This window comes from Amblyomma mixtum, chromosome 7 (genome assembly GCF_055824585.1).
Source record: "Amblyomma mixtum isolate Tamu chromosome 7, ASM5582458v1, whole genome shotgun sequence".
In the NCBI taxonomy this organism is placed as follows: Eukaryota; Metazoa; Arthropoda; class Arachnida; order Ixodida; family Ixodidae; genus Amblyomma; species Amblyomma mixtum.
Window position 1 is genome coordinate 145,760,317 of NC_143018.1, and position 24,123 is coordinate 145,784,439.

Sequence of the window (24,123 nt, forward strand, 5' to 3'; positions counted from 1 at the left end):
AATCGCCGTCGTCATGTTTTTCGTCTTTTTCTTTCTGTTTTCAGTTTTGCGCCTTATTATCTCATAACTGGACGGTACCTTTCGTACGAACGATGTTTGGCCAGCAAATGCTCGCCCATACTCTGCCCACTTCGTTAAACTTTTTTCGCCAAAATAAAGTTAATATTGAAAGTGTTAATGAGAAATTAATACATTCATTCTTTCTCTCGCAACTGTAATTTTTTCTGGTTACCTGAGGTGTGTTCCTCCTATGTCTTTTTGTATTATTGTGGGTTTGTTGCTATGCACAATTGCTGTTATTCGCTCATCATGTTTATCATTCACATTGTGCCTTTACCCTTAACAAACACACACACACAAAAACTGAACTATGTGTAGTAAGAGCTACAATGTCTGGTAAATGTACTGGTATAACTGTTATTACCGACACCGTGCTGTTTTGCCATGTAATGGGGCACGAGCTCCGTCAAGTGAATTAACGTTCACTTTTTGTCTCGGGTCCCTCATTTCTTACTGAAATGGAAATAAACTTCAAGTGTAGGCTAATGTATTGTATTGGTGCATTTCGGACATTTGTACGACTTCTTTTAACGACCATACCCTTCACTTATGTCTTGCTTGCGACGTAAGCGTACTAAATAAATAAATGATGCGGACATTCGCCGCCGGCAAACTGCATTCGTGGCAAAACGCAGTGTGGGCCTCAAGAAGCCTTGGGAAGTGTAGCAACACGGACGCCCACGCCTGATGCGTAGCGTCGCCAACTGGAGAACGGATGCTGCTACATGCATGAATATGAAACGTCGTCTGCATACCGACGAGCGAGGAGGGCGGATACCGGATAAGGACGCATCGAAAATGACGCCGCAGCCCAGCTGCCTCGCTTCCTTCGCTGCTTTTTCGTTCATCGGTTCCAAGATAGAGGGGCCGTTGTCCGATTTTCGCTTACAAAAAAGTTTAGCCTATAGAGTGGAGAAGAATAGACTGTACATAGACTTTTTTCTATTATGTCAATATAATTTTTATACAGAAATCCCATATACTAGTCTGTAGGCAACACAAATCCTATAGAGTCCACAACCATCTATAGGTTCGTAGTCATTGGATTTTAGTCATTTGATTTATTGGACCTTTGTATACGGATAGTATATGGACAGTCCGTGAAGAGACAAAAGGAAATACCTATAAGAAGGCAATAAAGTCTATGAGAAATTTATAGACTGTCTAATGACCATTTCTAGAAGGGTTCAGGCGGCGCCTCCTTTAAAACTGAGGTGTGCCAATTTGGCACTAAAAAGACAAAGCTGAGCCTGCAACTAATCGTGAAGGGCTTGACTGCTGGCATCTCACGAACGCCCAGGACTAGCACGGATCAAGAGAATCCAGTGAAGTAAATCGGCGTCAGGCCCAGTTTGCGGTCGAAATTTGATCGCCGCTTGGAACCGCCGGCAGATTTCTTTCGTGCGATTTGAACGCGGACACGCAGTGTTTGCATATATATTATGGCTATACTGAGTGCTATTATGCTATATAGTGAGTGCTGTTATGCTATATAGTGAGTGCTATTATGCTATATAGTGAGTGCTATTATGCTACATAGTGAGTGCTATTATGCTATATAGTGAGTGCTATTATGCTACATAGTGAGTGCTATTATGCTATATAGTGAGTGCTATTATGCTATAAAGTGAGTGCGCACACAGCGACGCTACAGGAATGAAAGCCATCGGGGATGATATTGCGCAGCAGCCGTACTGTCGAAAATAAACCGAATCAGAATGCTCAGTATTACCGTCTCCGTCAACATCAGCAGCAGCTTGACTAGGTTCAATGCAGGGCAGAGGCCTCATCCCTCTCCTGCGTCAACAGCGGCCGCTGTGTAGTGCAATATGTCGGGGCCCGAGATGTTCCTTAGAAGCGCTCAAATAGCCGACACAGTACACAAGCTAAACCTGGACAGTGCACTTAATCTGAAGAAATGCCTGTTTACGACGCCGCTTGTAGGAGAGAGGCAAGCTTGGCCGCTTGAAGACGACTTTGCAACCCAAGGCGCGTCAACGGCTACGGTAACAAGGACGAAAGCGGCCCTAAAAGAGGGAGCTCCGGGCGTGGTTCTTGGGATAATTTCAGCGAATCACTTTCCACGCATCATTGTTTCGAACAGCCTGCCTGCACCGAAAAGCGCAGCGCTGAGCGGGCCCTGTTTAAGCGGCGCTTTTTAGTGCTACTGCTTACGACCGCGAGAGGTGGCTGCGGGACATTCTGCGGCACCAGCGGACGGCGGTCATCCTCAGCAGCGGCTGGTGTGAATGACCCACGGGATGCGCAGCGGCAGACCCGAGAGCGCCCACCGAGGGGGGAGCGACGGCTGCAAGAAGCTCGCCATTCGCGCGGAGGCTCTCTGACCTGTGTCGTCGGGGTCCGACATGCGGGCTCAGCGCGGGCCCCTCCTCTTCGTTCCGTGCAGCGGCGTCCCAGGGGCGACGAGGCGGCAGCGCCCGGCACCCATGACCGCCGCCTTCTGCCCTTCGGCTACTCCTCACGGGGCCCAGCCAGGGGCGGGGCGGCGGAGAACGCGCAAGACGACGACGGCACAACGCGGACCAGCGCTCGCACCACCATCGGAGGGGCCCGGCCTCGCTGGCGACTCGGCGCCTCCCTGCGGCAGAAGCCGCCGCGCGGAGGCGCACCGATCGCTTTTCCCCCTTAGGGAGAACAGCGGGGAGGAGGGGACCGCCGAGAGCCCCCGTCGCGGGCGGCGGTAGTCGACGTCCCGAGATCGAACTCGCGCGTGCCGCTGTTGCCGGGCGCCGCGGACGCTCGACTCGCGGCTGAAATCGCGAGCAGGCACACTTCGTGGCAAGACACGGTGTGGCGCATCTGTAGAAGAACCAAAGGCAGGCAACTTCTTTTCCGCGCCCACCGAGCTATCACATGTGGCGCGACGCCTTAACTGTTGCCCAGGAGTTAAAGGAAACACAACCCACTTTACTAACACTATCCATGCCCTGGCGCCAACCATAATTTGGCGCGCTGCGCGTGCTAATGTGGTTGGCGAGAATATAGCCTCGATCGGACACGGCGCACATCAAACCCTCCCGCTCCTTGCTCGGAGGGGCCGAGCCGGAAATGGGGGTTGGCCGGCGTCGGACCTGCCGTCGTGATGCCCGTCGCAGGCAGCGGGGGATTCAGTGTGGCCTAGTCGGGAGGTCTGTCCACCTTTGCTTCTTGTACGCGTCCGCTCAAGGTCGACGCTCACATTCGGATGTGCGTGTTGGCAGCGATTCGCCACGCAACCTGTAGCTTCCAGCTCTCCAATATACGAATTTGGCTGCTTTTCCACAATGATTCCTCACGTTAAATCCGCTAGTGACCAAATCCAGCTAAACAATTTTTTTATTTCAAATACAGAACTGGTGTAAAGAATGGGGAATGACCTTAAACCCGCAAAAGACACTCTGCATGACGATTACTCACAAGGCTGAGCCGCTTCACTACGCATATGCTTTGGAAGGTAGTCTCCTTTCGCGGGTAAATGAGTAGAAATACCTCGGCGTGACCATAACTTCAAACCTCAGCTGGACAAAACATATCGATAGCGTTGTCGGGAAGGGAAACAAAAGGCTAGGCTACCTCAGACGCGTCCTAAAACAGGCTTCCACACACACAAAATTTACAGCGTACAAGATGCTTGTACGACCCTTACTTGAGTATGCATGTGAAATATGGGATCTATACCACAAAAAGCTGATATCTAAACTTGAGCAGGTACAGAGACGGGCCTTGCGCTCCATTTTCGCTCAGTACCGAAGGCTGGACTCCGTGGCACCCCTTTATGCGAAAGCTGATTCGCCTTTCCTTTCACAGAGGCGAAAAGAAAAAAGACTAAATCTTTTTTATTGTGTCATTAATAGTTTAGTGCATGTGAGAAAAGAGCGATACATAAACGAAACAAGAACGCGAATTAGCCGTTATAAATATAGTAGACATGTCCAAATAGAGAAATTACACAAGTACTGTTTCAAATATTCATTTTTTCCTGTAACAGCTTCCGAATGGAATGGGCTGTCAAACGAAGTTGTAAATGCACAATCTCGAGAATAATTTTCAGTCCATCTTGGTAAACGTATAAAGCAATAAAGTATATAAAGGGAATCTTTTAGTAACTGCCATTTTTCACCTGTATTTTATGACTGTACATTGTTAACACTGTTTTTTTGTTTCTACTGTATTGACTGCATGTTGTTCCTGCTGGTCTGCGTATGCCACAAGTTTATGTTGTGTCCACTCCTTCTTCGTCCAGGTTGGACCAATAGTATGTACAAATAAATAAATAAATAAATAAATAAATAATGAACTCTCACACGGGGCATGGAATAACCCCCTTCGGCCAAACTGAAGCAAAGTATGCTGGCACCAGAAAAAAAAAACAGCGACTGCGGTGATGGGTTAGCTTGTGTACCAGCAACTCGGCGAAGCCCGACTCGTCGTTATCGCCAGGGAAATTGCGCTTTCCAGTTTACGCCAGGAGCACTGCGCGAAAGGGGGCAGGCAATAAGCACACCTGCGCCTAACAAACTTTAGACCCCATTCCAACGCTTTCTCCCTTATGCTCCTTTCCGCACACTATCTTAAACACGTAAGTAAAACTCTTGTTTGGGCGAGTTGGTTCATCTCTGAACGGGCACGTAATTGCGTGAAGAAGATGCCACACAACAAAGGAACGCACACGACATGCACAGAGCGCAACTTCCAACTGGTTTATTTATAGCGGCGGAGGACAATCACAAGATTAACAGGCAAATATACGCACTGTTCTTGTCAGCATCCCGCCGCCAAGTGTGCTACCAGATAGCAATACGTGTAAAATTGATATCCTTCAATACAATAATCAAATACATGAAGAAACCATAACACAGACGAAAGGAAAGATGATGCAAGAGGTGAACGATGAACATAGCATAAACATCTCTTAGCAAAACCAGCGTCAAAGTAAATAAAAACAACAAGAAAGTGGTAAATGCGTAAAATTAGCTCATCGTAGCAATAGCAGTGTCAAAAAGTAAGAAACAACTAGAAGCCGAAAGGCCAGCAACAAGGTAAAACCGGCGGAGAAAGGCTGATCTAACGAAACCCCAATCGAAGGCTAGGCCAACAAAAACCACCTAGAAAACTAAGGTAAGGCAAACAAGAACAGGAATTCACACGTGTCCATCTAAGAATGTTATCTCTTATATGTAATCAGTTATATCTTAAACACGATTTCAAGTCTGCTCGTTCCACAAAAGCTCTGCCATCAGGCAGTCTTCCCACTGCCAATTCACCTGTCTCCTGGCTATACAGCTCTTCACTTGTCGATCACCGACCGAAAGTCACTATTCCTCCCTATCGAAATAAATGCTAATGCTCGACGGCACGAAAACCCGGCTGATGGCTCGACGGCACGAAAACCCGGCGTCGCCCAAAAAAGTGGCGGCCATACAAACTCGCCATTGGTCGAAACAGTGTGAGGTCATCAAGGGCGGGAAAATACGAAATCTTAACCAGTATTAGTACCCACAACTACACCAACCACAAATGAATGGAATAGAATTATAATGGAATTGAATTAGAATTTTATTATTATTACTATTTAGGAATACTGCAGACTCCTTCTGGAGTCAAAGCAGGAGTGGGAAACACACATGAATGACACCAAAAATACAAAACAAAGGCAAAGTTGATACTTTTAAAAGCGACAATAAATTCCACTTCATCTGGACATTCAACAATGTTCGGAGCCAGCCTATTCCAGTCGGGCAAACTCTTAGGGAAATAGGAATATTTAAGTGAACCGGTACACGCCCGGTATTGTTGTAAAATTTTCCCGTGGTTAAAGCGTGTGTTAGCTCGTGGTACAGGAGAAGGTAGAGAGTCTTATCTGCGTCTTATTATTGTACAGGAGGTATAAGAACTTAAGCCTGTATTCTGTGCGTCTGGATTGGAGGGTCTGAAGGTCCAAGAGGTTAACCATCCGTGTTACGCTATCTGTTCGTCTGTAACGGTTGCAAATAAAACGGACGGCCATTCTCTGCACCTTTTCCAACTTGTCTATACTTGTTTTGGTGTAGGGGTCCCATGACGCATAGTCCAAAATCGGTCTAACCAGGGATTTGCATGAAGTGAACTTCACCTGCGTTGGGGCTGTCGCCAATTTTCTTCAAATCCCTCATAAAGCCTTACGTGCGGTACAACATATGTTATCAATATGTTTGTTCCAGGTTAGAGTTGATGTTAATGTGACTCCTAGGTATTTTACCCCTGATACTTCGTTAATTACGTCCCCAAGACTATTGTATGTGTGATGTAATGATTGCTTCTTGTCTGAGACACGAAGAACAAAGCATTTTTTTATGTTCAGAGCCATTTCCCACTTTTCGCACCAGCTGTGAATATTGCCAAGATTCGCGTTAAGCAGTTCTTGATCCTGTGGTGACCTGACCGTTGTGTACACAACACAATCGACTGCAAAAATTTTTACTACTGTTCCAGGGTCTATCTCGGTAACAATATCATTGATACAAATAAGGAACAAGACCGGGCCCAGGACAGACCCATGGGGTACACCTGATGTCACTGGAAGGCTATCCGAAGAACTATATTAACATTAACATATTGTGCACGGTTTTCAAGATAGGGTTTTATAAAGTCAATAAGTATTCTGGTTACTCCTGAGTTATAAAGCTTTTGTATGAGTTTATTGTGTGACACTTTACCAAAAGCGTTTTCGAAGTCCAGGAGCACTGCATCGATTTGGCCTCTGTCATTAATTGCAACAAAAAAGTCATGGCAGGTAGTAATTTACTGTGTGACGGTGGAGAGCCCGCGACAAGAACCATGCTGAGCATCTGACAATAAGCGGTTTTCTTCTAAATACTGAACCAGTTCCCTACAAATAATGTGCTCCAATAGCTTCGAACTAACTGAAGTTAAGGATATGGGGCGGTAATTGGATACCGTTGAACGATCACTGGATTTGAAAATGTTGACAGCGCGCACGTTTTTCCAGTCGGCAGGCAGGGCTGAGCACAACGAAGCAGCACTAAAGATTGCATGCAAGTAGTGCGATATCCGCTCTGCGTAACGGTGCAGAAATGCTGTAGGGATATTGTCCGGCCCCACTGCTTTTCTCACGTCCAAGTTTAAGAGTAAATTAAAAATACCTTCTTGAGTCACAACTACATCGCGCATTGCCGACTGGAACTCCTCGGGTGCAAAACCAACGCTCTGGTCTTTAGGCGCGAACACTGAGTGTAAATACTTGTTAAATTCATTGGCTACCTAATTAGAACTTAAATTGTATGCCATTAACACATAAATAAATTTCATTTAACCTGTTTTCATTTATAAATCTCCAAACTTTTTGCCGGCACCTGCTGGAGAAAGGTTCCGAGGATAACTGAAAAAAAGTTGCCTTTAGCTTGCTTTACCCTATTCCTGGGCTCATTTCGAGAGCTTCGACAGCTAGTGGACGAGAAGGAATTCGCCGGAGTCGTTTTAGCTTCCGCTTCGTGTGCATAAGAGTGTGCATGCATAATATCTCTTTTAATCCATGGATTATGTCTTTTGTTCTTGAGCTTGTACGGAACGAACCGTTCCAGGCATTCGAAGCATATTGTTGTAAACCTGGACCGCAATATATTTACGTCCTCGTGGGTCTCAAAGCCCTGGTAATGTGTCTATAGGCAGTCAAGAATGCTCACATCGTCTGCTCTATTAAAGTGTTTAACAATAACCGGTGAATTATTATTTTTAGCCCTACTTTTGGAGATGAAAAGTTGTTGACACGCCACTCATAACATCAACATGAGTGAAGGAGATAGAACGACTAACGAACAACAAATCTAAAGTGTACCGCGATGAAAGTGTGATTCGTGTAGGCACGTCAACAACCTGGGTGAGGTCACATAAAAAAGCAACGTTTAGAATCAGGTCGGAATGTCTTAAATCGCCACCCGATGCTGTCATATTTGGCCAGTATGAGGCAAGTTAAAATCACCGTCTATAATCGACTTCGTACGAACTCCCCTGAAGCGCTGCACATATTCACACAACTGCTCAAGAAAAAGAATGTCCGCGTTAGGTGGGCGATACACAACACCGATAACAACAGTATTACCAAAAACGTCTGCCTTGGAAAACAAGCTTTCATGTCTAGGAATGCCATCGAGTGGTGTCAGATTTATTGAGTTCTTTACATTAATAGCCACTCCTCCACCACGAGACTGTCGGTCACGCCATGCAATTTGGAATTTGTACAGAATGGAATTGGTATAAAACTGGAAGAGAATTGAAGTGCCCCCGGCAACTGCTCATTCTTACCAAACGCATTCAAAGATTGGAACCACTTTCCGGAAGATATCGCATCGAACCAGAGTATAAACGTTTTCAGACAACCACTGTCAGCGCATTGCGATGTCACCGAAGTATTCCTTTATTTCTGTGTGGTTTTGTTATTTTCGCTCTTTTCTTATTCTGGTTCCTTCTCACTGCTAAGCACAGCTCTCGTTTTTACTTCGTATGACACAAAACATTACTTAGTGTAGCGAACCACGACGGCCGCGCCTGATACCGCCTAGGCCGATCGCTGCCGGAGCGCCCACGACGACGAAGCGTCGATGAAAGACGAAGTGCCGCCGCGCTGCACGAGATCGCTTGGGTTGGACCGGCCGTCTTCTGCGCTGCCCGCCGTTCTGCTCGCCGTTTTGTGTCGCCCGCTGCAGAAACCCCCTTTCATTAGCATTGTACGTACATTTTCTATAATATATTTTCCCCTTTTATGTTGTCTTTTGTTCTCGTAGTCATCTCCTCCTTTCTATCCTTTGGCGACTGCGCATGTGCATAAATAAATGAAAAGATTACTTAATTAGGTAACATGTAAGTAAAAAATTACCAGGAACTTAAGAAACATATCAGCGAGTAATGCGAAGCCATTGTAATTCTATTCCAATGCAATTATAATTCTATTCTATTCCAGTCTAGTTGGTGCCGTTGCAAGTATAACAGCACTATTACTTGTAAACATTTCGTATTTTGGCGCCCGTGATGACGTCACACCGTTTTGACCAATCGCGTGTTTTTTAACGTCGACACTTTTTTTTTTGGGCGACGCCGGGTTTTCGTGTCGTTGAGCCTTATAATGCACTCGCATGAATAAATAAACTGTTATGCGACACGAAAGGGGCAGGCATGTACGGCAGTATACTGTAGCAACCGTGGTGACCTCGGACTTCAGTTCAGTTTTAGAGCTTCGTATAGCTGGCATGGCACCTTTCGCGATTCGCGGGAAACCTAGCACTCGCAAAAATAAAAAAGCAAACGAGTTGAATGGCGTAGCCTGAGAAGTGCGGAGACCGATTAGAACGGTGCCGACCGCGTCAAAAAAGAAAAAAAAAAGAAAACACACGAGGGGAAACCTTTTATTTCGTTTCGAGAGAATGCGGCTTTTTCCTTCCTCACGCCACCTCTGTGACCGAAAGAGTGACGCGTTAGCGCCAAGCTGTGAGACCCTCGCCACGTGCGCCTCACAGTTCAATGCTAAAGTTTTACGAGGCGATGTTCCAGCTAGCGCTGCATTCTGGGAACTGAGCAGCGGGGAAGAAACCGCGAAAGAGAAAGCGTTTCCAGCAAGCTGCGAAGCTTGAAGTTTCTTTGCTCTCTCCGTCGACGTACGAAGCATGCTCCATTTTGGGAAAGGACTGAAAAAAGGAAGAAGCCCCGCACAGCCGCACTCTTTTCACTGGCACGTAGCAGGTGCGTCCTGTTTTCTAGCAGGTGAAGTTGGTTGCTTTGGTAAATTGGTAAATTGGTTTTTTGAGGAAAGGAAATGGCGCAGTATCTGTCTCACATATCTCTATGGACGCCTGAACCGCTCCGTAAGGGAAGAGAGGAAGGTGGGATTGAAAGAAGGAAGAGAGAAAGACGTGCCATAGTGGATAATTTCCGGATAATCTCCGGAATAATTTCGACCACCTGGGGTTCTTTAACGTGCACTGACATCGCACAGCACACGGGCGCCTCTTGCGTTTCGCCTCCATGGAAACGCGGCTGCCGCGGTCGGGTTCGAACCCGGGTACTCGGGCTCGGTAGACGAGCGCCTTACGACTAAGCCAATTTTCATTTTCTTGTAACTAACTGAACTATAAACTGGTAGAGCGCTCTTAAGAGGAAATACAACTAAACATCAGTGGCCCGGTCTCTTGTGGTGACCTTTCGTCGCAGCAAAAAAATTAGCAGTCCGAAGTACCCTAATCCATGGCAGTGATTTGTTCAGACACGCCCCTGAATATTTTGCGAAGAGGTTTGCAATCAAGGGATTTGCGCCTTCTTGTGTATCGCATCAAAATCCTGAGTGGACTAGTCAGCTAATCATCTTAGAAACAGGACATCAGAGTGGAGAAGGAGCAAACGCCAGTTAATGATACTGCCGCGTCTGCAACAATAGCCGCCTCTCGGTGCTGTTGCATCTTCTGAGAGCTTCTCGGTGTTGGCATTTCTCTTCCGTCTAGACGACTCGAAATCCTACGCGACTGTATCTTAGTCGAAAAAAGAAATGGGCTTGGGCAGAGCATGTAATGCGAAGACAAGATAACCGCTGGTCCTTATTAAGGGTAACGGAGTGGATTCCAAGAGAAGGCAAACGTAGCAGGGGGCGGCTGAAAGTTAGGTGGGCGGATGAGATTAAGAAATTTGCGGGAATGCCGTGGCCGCAGCTGGCGAAGGGCAGGGTTAATTGGTGAGACATGGGTGAGGCATTTGCCCTGCAGTGGGCGCTGTTAGACTGACAATGATGATGATGATGACTGTTATCTGTATTTACGAGCTTACTACAGATAGATTTATTTTGCAGATATTTTTGTTTTTTGTCACTAATAAATTTTGTTGCAGTTGAAAAATTTATAAACACTGCTATTGTAACTAATTCAAGAGGTCCCTTCCCATACAGTCTGCGGACCCGGGGACCTCCTTCAGCATGACCTACAAGATATCTACACGTGTTGGGTCAATATACTGATTGCTGCTCTAAACAATAAAAAGGTTCAGTGCTCCGACACCACGGCAGCTGACTTCCTCGGCTCGAAGGCTAATACCGGACGATTGATAACCAAGACGGCCGTTCACACTTTCCTGCAGCCGTTCGGTCGATCGGCCGAGGCCAACTTCGGGAAGCAGCGAGGTCAAGCAGTGAACGGATCGCGGTGCACACGGTGAGCCGGGTAATGCCGAAAGGTGAATCTGTCCTCCCTGGGCCTCTATAATCCTCCGAAGCGGCTCTTTCTTATTTCCCTCGGGAGCCGACCCGAGACAAAACCCCGCCGCGCGGTCCCCATGCTTGGTGCCATTTTTTCCCGACCCGACCATACCTATGCGGGGCAGAATGGTGAGCCTGTTGGTATGGCATGTCAAGGGAGGAGCCTCTTGGTATGGCATGTCAAGGGAGGAGCCTGTTGGTATGGCATGTCAAGGGAGAAAACCAGCCAAAAAAGACGAAAACACAAGAAGAGAACAACACAGGACAACGGCTGGACTAACAACTAAATCCTTCATTGTGTACAGAGACTATAGACCACCAGGTAATCACCATGCATGCGCCAAGGCAAACACTCAAACATGATCACTCAAATAATCAAATTCTTTTGTCGACAACGCTATCGATGGTGAACTGACGCAAGCATCACCATGTTTAGCAATCTGAAAGGCCGCAAGGATTTCACGAGCCTTCCGCGTTTTTCCGCAGCCCAGGATGGTGACATCTGCGAAACGTGGGGAACATTTGCCGGGCATCTACTGCAATGCAGAGCAAGATTACCATACCTATATGCCAAGTGTGTGAAGCAACTTCAGGAACATGAACCCAGGTAATCAGCAGCCACTGGCAGTGTGTTTAGCGACTTCGCCACAGTTGTGTTGCAAAGTGGCAGTCATTATACCGGACAGATTCATGGATGGGATTGATGCTGAGGGCGTGCCATTTGCAAGGAAAGAGTTACGGCCGTATTTTCGTGCTCTTCATATACAGGCTTATTTGACATTCTTCAATATTCAACTCGTATTCATTCTTTATTCATTCTTTTTTTTCCGCACTACACAGTGAAAAAATGAGCCAATGAAAAAGCCGTTCAAGCACGGCTTGAGGTGTCCTTGGCCCCACTTATCAGGCACTGCCAGCAGCGAGAACAGCACAAAAAACAATGTTCTAGGACGCAGCTAGCTCAGTCAGTATAAAGTAAAATATACAGCAATAAAAATGGCATCGTAGCAAGTGGTACAAACATTCCACTTATCAAAATAAACTGCGTCACACTGCACCAATCGAGCGCGTGTCACATCGTACACAAAATAACAGAGAAGATTCAGCGGATGAACATGGCGATGAGAATCTGAAATTTGCAATTTATAAAAGTCGATACCTAGATTTATATAGTCATTTAACATACGTGGTAATAGATCATGCAGCATTTGTCTACCGTAATTACTCCGGCAGGTAGATACTTTCCAAAATGGATCAGACCTGGTGTTGTATACTGAATCGGCTAAGCATAGTCTGGCAATGTCGGTAGGGGTATTGCTTTCGCACTTTTAACTAATATAATATTCTCGTGATAACCTAAACCTGTATAGCTCACTAACTCTGAGTGTATTGAACTGTTTAAAAAGTTGAGAAGTGGATTGCAGGTATGGTACGTCAGCAATAATGCGTAGAAATTTGTTTTGTGTTATTAGTAACTTGTTTAGATTATCCTCTTTGGTTGTGCCCCATACTAGAAATGAATAATTTAGGTAGGATGCGAAATGAGACCTGTATATGATTAACTTTACGCTCTCAGGTAAAAGACACCTGTTTCGATTTACTATTCCTATTGTACCGCTCAATCTGTTCCACACAAAATTTACATGCTCATCCCCCCGCAAGTGTTCGGAAAAATGTACTCCAACAACTTTAACGCACTGCGTAGTTTCATTCTTCTAAGCTTTAAATATTAGGTCAGTAGTCATGACGGCCTGTTCACCTCTATGTTGAAAAATTATTGCTTTTGTTTTTGTAACGTTAACCTTTAGGTGGTCATTTCTCGTCCAGACATCTTACGCTTGAAAGACATCGTTTGCTTTTACAATTGCGTCGTTGACATTTGGAGAGGCAGTAAATATACTGGTGTCAACAGCACAAAGAGTAAATTTAGTTTTTGACGCTATGTTAACCAGATCATTTATATACAGAATGAAAAGCAAAGGGCCCTAAATGCTACCCTGTGGGAGGCCGGATATGATTTGCTTCTTGCTCGATACCAAAGTGTTAAGAGAAACAAACTGACACCCATGTGAAAGATAGCTTTTCAACAAAGTAAGTGGAAGCCCATGGATGCCATAGTGCTCTAATGTTTCGAAGAGAATGTTATGATGGATATAATCAAAGGACTGAGAGAATTCAACAAAAACTCCTACAACGAATTGTTTTATCTCGAAATTGTGCAAAATATACTCTTCTTGATCCAGTTTGCCAAATCTGTAGATCGGTTCTTTTGAAAACCGTACTTCGATGTTGTTATAATACCATGTTTATTACAAAATGAATACAAACGGTTATCAATTATTTTTTCCAAACCCTTAGAAAACACGGGAAGGATGGATATCTGCCTATAGTTGTTGACTTCATGCCTCGAACCCTTTTTATAGACAAGTATTACAGGTGCTACTTGCCTTTCTGGCGGAAATATACCCAAAGATACGGAAAGATTGTAGATATAGGCAAGCACGGGGCTCATTATATCAATAACAAATTTAATCGGCCTTATCTGTACACCATTTGCATCACAAGCGTGAGAGTTGTTGAGGCTCTAAAATAAAGACTGCACTTCGTTTGTATCTGTGGGTTCTAAGAATAATAAACTCATATTTACCTGACTTAATACATTATACGCAAATTGCGCTAAGACGTTAAAATCTCTACGAACAAAATAATCATTAAATGTATCAACCATAGCCTGCCCAGTAATTTTTTGATCCTGGTGGGTAATTTCCTTAACCACTTCCTTTCCTGAATTCCGTGCCATTAGTGAATTTAATTTATTCCAAAGTACATCTGTGCCTGAACGAGATGAGAAAATTCGCAGGCAGTACATATCGCTCGCCCTCTTCAGCTCCTTACTTAACGCGTCACGAAAGCTTTTAAAGGCGCGAAGGTCAGCTTCATTTTTGGCCCGTATAAACTTCTTAAAAAGGGAATCTTTTCTATCAATACTCTTAAGATGCGCTCGAGTAGTCCATGGTTTCGAGCCCCTTTAACACTCGAACTATGCTTCTGGACAAAGTGTCTTTTTTTTATAAATAGGAACAAATTGTTGCAAGAAGGCCTCATACGCGATTTCTCGGTCCGTTTCAGTCAGGATAGTATTCCAACATATCTGGCAGATTTCTAACCGAAAAGCATCGAGTGCGGCTTGAGTCACATGCTGATATGTTATTGGTGTGTCAGAGTCCGTAATGTTAAGACACTTTGTCTGAACACTACAGCATACGGGCATGTGGTCACTCACAGGATAAGTAAGGACATAGCCCTTTAGCGACGAAGTGCCATTATTGCTTATAAACAAATCATTTATGGTTTCCGAGGAGAGTGTCACTAGGGTCGATGACTCAATGCAGTTTGTGCAGTCATTGCAGGCAAGAAGGTTTTCAAAATAAAGTTTGCTACGCTGTTACTGCTGAAGTCAATGCTAAAGTCGCCACCAATGATAACACAAACAAGCAACAACTTATATGGGCAATCGTTGCACTGAGACGGTCAATTAGCTTTTAGTGGCCGGCCGTGAAGGCTCTCTCAGTGATTGGGAAGGAAGCGCAGCTCATCAGCTGTTTCAGCTTTTCGATAGATTGAAGAAAAGAATTGGAGCGAGACATTTATGTACAATTACAGACAACTTGTTATTTTTCATACATATTCCTTCCTCCACTAACAGTTCTTGATTATCAGGAAGGAAGCTTTGTGGACGGAGGAATAGGTGGATATATGCTCGACTTGTTGCACGAATGCCTGGTTCTCAAAGACGAGGTCTGCGCAAGTATTTCGCGATGTTGTCACAGCTGTCGGAGCCCTTACGAGCGAGAAGAACGGGATGTTCTCCCGCATAAGTGGTAAGAAATTCCCGCTTGTCTCCCTATCTACATTAAAGTCCCCATACATCCTGCCATCCTGGAAGGTGACAGCGTTTCTGGCTCAACGTCGTCAGTGCCAAAGCATGCAGCGCACATCTGTCACTACCGCCACGTAGCTTAAAGCGCGATTGAGGTGCCCACTGTTCCAAGAGGGCAGTTATGCGCCTTCCCTCTGGTTCAGGTGCCCATCAAGATGTGTGAGATAGCTGTGTGCCATTTCCTTTCCTCAAGAACCAATTTACAAATTTTACCCTCTGCTTTCCAAGCCCCCGCTCTATTGGTTTCGCAGCTATGAGAGACGTATACTTCGCATTTCCTTTCCTCAAAAAAGTACTGAAGACAATTTCGAAATTCTAAAGTGTGCTTGGCGAAAGCCTTCTGGTCAATCCACTGCCGCTTCCCTGAACCGCTTGGCGCGGAATCACTGGGCCGCTTCGGAGCCACGCGTCTCACTCACTCGACTGCAACGAGACGTCTGGCGAAGGAGCGGCTGTGTAGCTGCCACCGCCGACGCGCGCGCGCTCGTTCTACCGCTGCTGTGTGACGTCACGGTTGCTATGCACAGCTGCGCCCCCTACCGGCGCGCCAGTTGCTAAAGAGGGGAGGCGGTTGCGCTTTTTTTTTCTCCTTTCCAAGCTCCCGCTCCATTGCTGTCGCAGCTTAAAAGGTGTCCACTGCTGGTTACAACGGACAACGGCGACGCCGCGAAACGCAGAATTGGGCGCTAGCTGCGCTCTAAAACACTGCTTCGCTTACAAAGCACTTAAACAGCCCTAAGTATCCTCCGTAATTTCTTCCTCGCCTGGCTGGAAGGAAGGAAGGGAAGGGAAAAGTTTATTTTCACTAATAGTTCTTCCTGGCTAGAGAAGTTTCAAGGAAAAGGAACCCTACCAAAATGAGACCAAGATCGGTACACTGTATTGATTGATTGATTGCTTGCTTGCTTGCTTGCTTGCTTGATTGATTGATTGATTGATTGATTGATTGATTGATTGATTGATTGATTGATTGATTGATTGTGAACGCTCGAGATGTAGGTGATGTTAGCTAGAGTGCATCCATAGACAAAGCACCCTATCACAGGGATTTTGGGACAGGTGACACCACACCAGAGAAACCACAGCTGCAAAGCCTGAACTAGCTTGCTCTTGCTACACGTAGGCGCGCACGCGCGCGTCGCAGCCTACAGTCTCGTGTCGTGTGCATGAGTTACCGTACATAGGGCGCATGCGCGAGTGAGCCCAAGGCAGCGCGCGTCACCGACATCACATCGTGAGCTTCCCTGTAAATGTAAGTACATGCGACAAATATTCTCGTCCAGTATTGCGCTTAGAAAAGATTTAGCCTTTTATATCAATAAACAAGCAACGGTCAGCTCTCTCAACCGAGGTTACCACGCGAAGGAACCCTTGTGTATGCTTCCCAAAATACATTCCCGCCACTAGGTTCGTCCACTCCATGACCACGTCTGGAGGCTTCGCTGCTCTGCGCTGGTTCCGAAAGAGCACGCGGCCCACAGTGAGGAGGGGGTCGTACTTCGCGCGGCAGTTTCAAAGGAAGGACTGCCGTCACGCGCCGCCTGCACTCGAGCCGTGTCGGGCGACGGCGAGGCTTCCGTGGGAAACACAAGAGAGACGGGACCGCTCGATGACAAAACAAAGTCGCCATACGCAGAATTATGCAAGGCGACAACGTGACGCGGGAGCTGCGTCTGTGAATTCTTCCTTCGAGGAAAGGTGTTGCCACCATGCATTCAAGCATCGGCATCTTGCACAACTTCTCTCGGTCTCGGTCTCTCGGTCTCGGTCTCGCCTGCGCTGCGGCTTCATTTCTTGCGCCTTATTTCCACGGTTCTGACTCAAGGCGACGTATAATAACACCCGCCCGACTTTCCAAACCAGCCAGGGGACCTTTCCGCAGCGGCGAACAGGGCAGGAGCACAATTTTAACAAGAAAGAATCCGCAGTGGGGATTATGTACTGCACCGCTAACCAATCACTACGGAAAATAAAAGTGATATTTGAATGGTTGAACGTACTAAACAATCCAGAGACATCAAAATTGCTGCGCTTGTAATTTTTCCTTGTAATCACGCTTTTGTCGCCACCCCTGTTGCTAGCACGCACTGACGGACATCGTTCCCACGCATGTGACGCAGTGCAGTCAATACCTCCTTGTGTATCAATCTGCACAAACCGACCTTGTCGCTATTGCCGCCACGGTGGCTCAGTGGTTACGGTGCTCTGCTGCTGATCCCGGCCGCGGCGGTCGAATTTCTATGGAGGCGAAATTCGGAAGGCCCGTGTACTGTGCGATGTCAGTGCACGTTAGAGAAGCCCAGGTGGTCGAAATTTCCGGAGCCCTTCACTACGGCGTCCCTCATAGCTTGAGTTGCTTCGGGACGTTAAACCGCAATAAACCAATAAACCTAAGCTATGGAAGCCAGTTGGTGCACTGGTGGTGACTTTCATGGACGAGTTGTCGGCGTAATATTATTGCACGAAAGCATGCTGTACTTTCACAGTGAAAGTTGTAGTAGGTGCACCAAGTGATGTAATATGATGTTAACAAGGTTCCATCCCTGCTGCTGGCTTCAGGCACGTATTCGGAGAAGCAACCAATACCGTGTATGTGCGGGCCGCGCAGATTGTCGTGGCGTCGGTGTGAGAAAAAAAAACACGTGCATCGCAGAAACCCCATCCGCCCAAGATGCTGCTGCAGCAATAGGTGCCCCCAGTACCTCCCTGTCATCTGGCATGCAGGGTCCTATATTTGGGGCTGTGGAAAGAAATATGATAGGTGTAACGTTAAGAGATCGGAATCGGGCGGAGTGGGTGAGAGAACAAACGCGGGTCAATGACATCATAGTGGAAATCAAGAGGAATAAATGGGCTTGGGCAGGGCATGTAATGCGAAGGCAGGATAGCCAATGGCCCTTAAGGGTAACGGAGTCGATTCCAAGAGAAGGCAAGCGTAGCAAGGGGCGGCAGAAAGTTGGGTAGGCGGAGGAGATTAAGAAATTTGCGGGAATACGGTGGCCGCAACTGGCGAAGGACAGGGGTTAATTAGAGAGACATGGGAGAGGCCTTTGCCCTGCAGTGGGCGTAGTCAGGCTGATGATGATGATGATGACGATGGAAACAGGACCGGTAACCCAGCCGTCTGCTGGACTCCACAACAGGTTTATCTGATCTCCTCCAGCCGACCAGGAGCCCTAGCCTTTCTGCCACACGACTGGTGTAACTACATCTTCCCCGCACAGTCCACCCAGAAGAGGCGGCGCTGCTACGCAATATTGCTGTGACTCTCACGATCAACTAGCACTGCTGCAATTGACCTGGCAAAGGCGTTCGATCGAGTTTACCATTTATTCCTTCTTTGTCGTCTAAATCACGCCAATCTTGGTTCAGTTCTTTCTACTAGTAAACGCCTTTGTTACAAAAACTGTTCCATGCGCTTGATTGAGAACGGCTGTCTGTCACAACCAGTCTGTATTCAGTCCTCAGCGAAACAAGATTGCCCAGTGTCCCCGCTCCTGTTCGCATTATACTTGGAGCTACTTAGCATAAGTGTTATGTAACAACGGCGATCCGACATCTCGAAGAACCAGTGATCCGCGCACCTCCGACATCCGTTACCCGCCTAACTCCCGTAATGGTGGGCTCACCTGTCTACGTTTATACAAACCGCATCCCACCCCCGCGGGCCTATGCTCTTGCTGTATGAGTTTTCATCTAGAGTAGTGAACAAAAATTGCCGATGATTACGTTACTTCCTAATGCGAAATTTGAGGGCACCTCGTCACCTGTTTAAGCTTTTCGATAGATTGAGGCAGAGAATTCGATCAAGACGCGTATGTACAATTACAGACAACTTGTTATTTCTCACACATTTTCCTTCTTCAAGAACCACTCCACAATATTTATTGATTATCATGAAGGAAGCTTTGTGGACGGAAAAATAGATGGATATATGCTCGAATTGCTGCACCAGTGCCTCGTTCTCAAAGACGAGGTCTACGCAAGTATTTCGCGAGGTTGTCACAAATCTGGGAGCCGTTACGAGCGAGAGGAACGGGATGTTCTCCCGCATAAGTGGTAAAAAATTCCCGCTTGATTTTATATCTATATTGTAGTCCCCACCCACCATGCCACCCTGGCAGGTGGCAGCGTTTCTGGCACAACGTTGTCAATGCCAAAGCGTGCAGCGCCCATCTGTCACTACCGCCACGTAGCTTAAAGCACGATTGAGGAGTTCACTGTTCCAAATGGGCAGTTATGCGCCTTCCCTCTGGTTCAGGCGTCCACCTAAATGTGTGAGACAGACACTGCGCATTTATGATAAGGGAGTAATTACTCATTGGCATCCACCCAAGCGCAGCCATACGGCTACAAAGATGTATTCTTTGTAGACCCCGGACCAGGACGAATTTTTCTTTAACTACGAAGTTTCTGAGAAAGCTGTATAGCTTTCCTTTGTAGCCGTATGGCTGCGCTTGGGTGGATGCCAATGAGTAATTACTCCCTTATTACAAATCTACTCCACCTTGGGGGATTCCCCTAAACATTTGACCAACTGCGCATTTACTTTCCTCAAAAACTAATTTACAAATTTTAGCCTCTTTATAAGCCCCCGCTCTATTGGTTTCGCAGCTATGAGAGACGTATACTTCGCATTTCCTTTCCTCAAAAAAAAAAATTACCCAAGACACTTTGGAAATTCTAAAGTGTGCTTGGCGAAAGCCTTGTGGTCAACCCACTGCCGCTTCCCCGAACCGCTTGGCGCGGAATCACTGGGCCGCTTCGAAGCCATGTGTCTCACTCACTCGACTGCAACGAGATTTCTGGCGAAGGAGCGGCGGTATAGCTGCCACCGCCGACGCCCGCGCGCTCGTTCTACCGCTGCTGTGTGACGTCACGGTTGCTATGCACAGCTGCGCCCCCCATCGGCGCGCCAGTTTCTAAGGAGGGGAGGAGGTTGCGCTTTTACTTTGTCCTTTCCAAGCTCGCACTCCATTGCTTTCGCAGCTTAAAGGGTGCCCGCTGCTGGTTACAATGGACAACGGCGACGCCGCAGTTAGACTCGGGTCCAGGTCTTCCTTTTTTGTGGTGGTGGAGATGGGGGTCCGTTTGGGCGCGACACGTTGCAGGAGGGAGATGAGAAGTAGACGAACTTCTTTGCGGAAATGTACAAGCTGGGTTTATTTACAACTATTTACACTTATACACATCGACCAGGGTGGTCGCTAGCATTCAGGACGATCGGGAGCGCCAGGCCAGAGCTCGCCCCTACGAAACCCTGTCCTGCCTGGCCGACTGAACTCGCGCTACGCGTAGCGGCTCCTCGTCCTTCGGAACGTGGCCAGCGGAAAGCTAGACCCTGTCCGTCTCTCGCGATTCCGACTCTCCACCAAGAGTCCCTGCCCAAGTCTCCCCCTTTGGCGCCAAAACGCCTCCTTAAATAAGTTTCCCCAGCATTCTGGGGACAAACTTAGTAACCAATGAGAGATGGGCTTCTTACAACCAATCAGAGACACGCCGGTACCCACGAGCTTGTTTGCTCGCGAGGGCCGCATGCCTTTGAAGAAGCCGATAGCGTTTTTGCGATTTTCCACACACAGTAAAAACACTTTGACAACACCACAAAAGCACGCAAGCACCACTTCCATCAGCTGTGGCTCCAAACACTACAGGGTGCATCTGAGCCCTCTGGCCAGAGGCAGAGTAATCACAACTCGTTACCCGAATGACCACTTCCATCAGCTGTGGCTCCAAACACTACAGGGTGCATCTGAGCCCTCTGGCCAGAGGCAGAGTAATCACAACTCGTTACCCGCCATCCGGCCTCACGACCATTCGTAATTGCACTCAGCTGCCTCCCACGCAAGCTTCCCCCTCAAGTGTCCCTGAAGCTTTCTTTCGCTCTGTTCGACGCCGCCGTCGAAAAGCCATCGAACTTAACCCTGACAATAGCCGGGGTACGCGACTCGTACGCACTGTCCGCGGAACGGGTCCCCTTCCGGCACCCCTCGCTGCCATTGCTGCTTTTACCTTTTGGGGCGGCAGCCCTTTGACCAGCGTTTCCTCTGTCTGCTTAAAAGCTACGCCGCCTAAAACATCTTAAGATAAGGACCAAGTCGGCGGCGCCCGGGGGGGATATGGAGATGGCCCGCTGCCCGGCGGCCCGCAAACTCAACTGCCGCGAAACATAGAAACGGGCGCCTAAGAGCTACGCTGTAAAAAAGACAATTTGGCACCGCATTCCGTACCATATCTCACTGCAGTGCCATTTGTTGATGAACATATCCTTTCTAGTTGGACTACACGTACGGCTTCTGGAAAACAAGCATGATGGACAGACATTGTGAACCTGCTTTTTCTGCAAAAGACAACTTTAGTACAATGATTGTTGATCTAAAAGAAGACTATACTGAGACAGAGTTCCGACCGTAGTGGCACTCACTCTTAGTGCTGCGCTCTTTATTGCCTCTTTTCCTAGTAAGCGTGGCTGATGGGGCCAGTCGGTAATTCATGACTAAACACAGCGCCACTTTAAGAAAGGGACGAAGAAAAGCCGTACGGAAAGAGTGCCAGGTTGCTTAGGAGCAATGTTTTGATTGTCCACAGTTTTTCTTGTGGTTTGTACATAGTTCATGTACATAGAACATTGCATCACAGTAATAAACACCGTATTGAAGGAAAAAAGCGGTAATGACGCAGTGCCCTAATCCAGTGGCCAGCGAAACTGATATGTCCGCGCCGGTTGGGTTCGAAACCCACTTCGGGGGAAATTTTGTTCAAGAAGTGGCGTGAACAGAAATGGTACTTGTCCGGATTGGCGTCGATCTCGCATCTGTGAATTCGTGCCAGCCGTTCGCGTAGGCGTCGTCCTGAGAGTGCCTTCTTGCACTCGTTCTCGCACTTCGGCATCCTGAAGAACCCCCAGTCGGCCTGTCCTTTCTCTGGGTTCGGCTGTTTTAGCCCACGACACAACAGTCTACCATCACGCCGGCACCGTTTCCACGCTTTACGCGACGGTGGGCTGTGTTGCACGGGCGGCGTCGACTGCTGCCTAGGACGGAAAGATGCCGGACTAGCCCGAATGCGTAGCGTCGCCAGCGTTCGTGTCAAGCTCCTGTGAAGAACGTATTCGCCTGGGCAGGCTCGCTGGCCTTTTCATCGGCGCTGTACAAGCGTAGGGCTCAAAGAGATTCAGCATCCCTTTTCCCTTGGCTACGAGAGAGAATGTAGAGGGTTGGGTCAAAAGTTCCCAGGCCACAGGGTCTGCTTTCGAGCGGCATATTTTGCCGTTTGCGATAGCAATAAAGGTATCAAGTTTCTAAGATGTGAAAATGGTACTTCCCCTATCCATTATATAGATTTTCGGCTTCGGTGGTGTCGTAACTGCCGTGTACCCCATAGCGCTCGAAAGCAGACCCTGTGGCCGGGGAACATTTGCTTCCCACCCTGTGCTTCCAATTTGCTCAGTTTACCGGTACAGAAGTCGAGATGCGTATCGTACCGGGTGCAGTTAGGGCTAGATCTCCTGTGCATACACCCGCGCTCCAGAGGTCGGTGCTGAAGCGCAAATGCTACGCAGTGATAGCCGCCTGCTTCAATCACGAGCAGATCGAAGTGACTACGTACGGCACTGTTTACTAAGGGCGAACCGAAGGCACTTAGCCCAGGCGTGTCTCAGATCGGCCGCCTCGCCTGCCGCCGTCGCTTGTATGCAACCTGGTGCGAGTGACAGCGGTGCTCGGCCGCTGCGCGCACCGGGCGTTAGGACGCCGACCTGTGTTGGTGTGTGGAGACGTAGTTGTGTGTTTCCAGCGTTGTCCTGTGTACTTCTCCTCCTTGTGAATGCGTCTTTTTCGCTGGTTTTCTACATACCATGCACCAACTGGCCCAACAAGCTACGCTTCTTCAATACTAAACTCCATGCACGCATAACAAGCAGCGTGACGGGCGTAGGTTGGACGTGACTTTAGCCATGAGCCTGCAACTACGTCCGTCGTACCTATCTTCAGAATATATTGAACACGCCCGACGTGTCTTCACTCGCTACTCTACGGAAAATCTTTCCCAGTTACGCAACCCACCGTGGCACCAACCAAATTTAACGCGCCTGCTCGCAAACGCTTACATTGTGGCGCCATCTATACATACCAAGATAGACTAGAGGCACCAAAGCAGGTATTCTTCTCGCCAGAGAGCGCTAGTCATGTTATTTGCCTTTATAATCGTTGGTTACTTCCTTTCGCGGCCCACAATTTCGTGGTTGTTCTTTCACACCTAAGAATTCGTGTCAGGTCCAGCGCTCTCGACGGAATGACCGGCAAGACGCTGTTTCGCGCATGGTTTCTTTCACGAGCGCTACACCTATGCGCGGTAGACCTTACCACACTGTTCTGCGTCTGGGTGCGTAAACAATGTCATAAACTGTTTCCGGGAAGCAAATGAAATTGAAGCTGGAGTGTTATTTTTACAAAAAAAAAGCAATTATGGGGGAAATTGGCGAAAATACCATAATATATATGACGCCTAGGCGTCATATTCCTATAACTTATAATACATGCGGAACATGACAAGAAAGCAGTCACAGCATACATACAGCTGCATTCATCAGGTGCAAGATGATGCAACAGGTGCAAGATGATGAATTTTAGTGGCTACAGCCGCGCCATAACACAAGGTTTTTCCTTATACTAAAGGTTGGGTCAAAGACCCAATTCCCAAGTATATCAAGGCAGTTTAAAAGAAATAAACGCCAGTGTCGTTGGACTTAGTGTTTCTGGCTGTAATATGAGAATTCCACTTACTACGGAAATGGGATACAATGAACACAGTCTGCGTGACCGTCACGTTCATTATAAGTGGACCCGACTGTATATAGCGAATTCCGGACTATGTGCCGCAGCCTGACGCTGTA

General features: G+C 47.4%; 1 protein-coding gene across 10 annotated transcripts in view; it reads right to left on the bottom strand.

The window, feature by feature from the left end:
• Window positions 1–24,123, bottom strand: part of LOC149337784 (muscle calcium channel subunit alpha-1-like) — a 615,266-nt gene that overhangs the window by 431,078 nt on the left and 160,065 nt on the right. For 5 of the 10 annotated variants that reach the window (XM_089553520.1, XM_089553519.1, XM_089553518.1 and 2 more), the window contains exon 1: window positions 2,407–2,689. The exons of 1 other annotated variant lie outside the window; for it this stretch is intronic. In XM_089553520.1, coding sequence (XP_089409646.1) covers window positions 2,407–2,428 — 22 coding nt within the window. In that variant the 5' untranslated portion in view covers window positions 2,429–2,689. Of the gene's footprint in view, window positions 1–2,406; window positions 2,691–24,123 lie in introns of those variants that run through there. 4 more of the 10 variants (XM_089553524.1, XM_089553523.1, XM_089553521.1 and 1 more) reach the window with 3 other exon arrangements.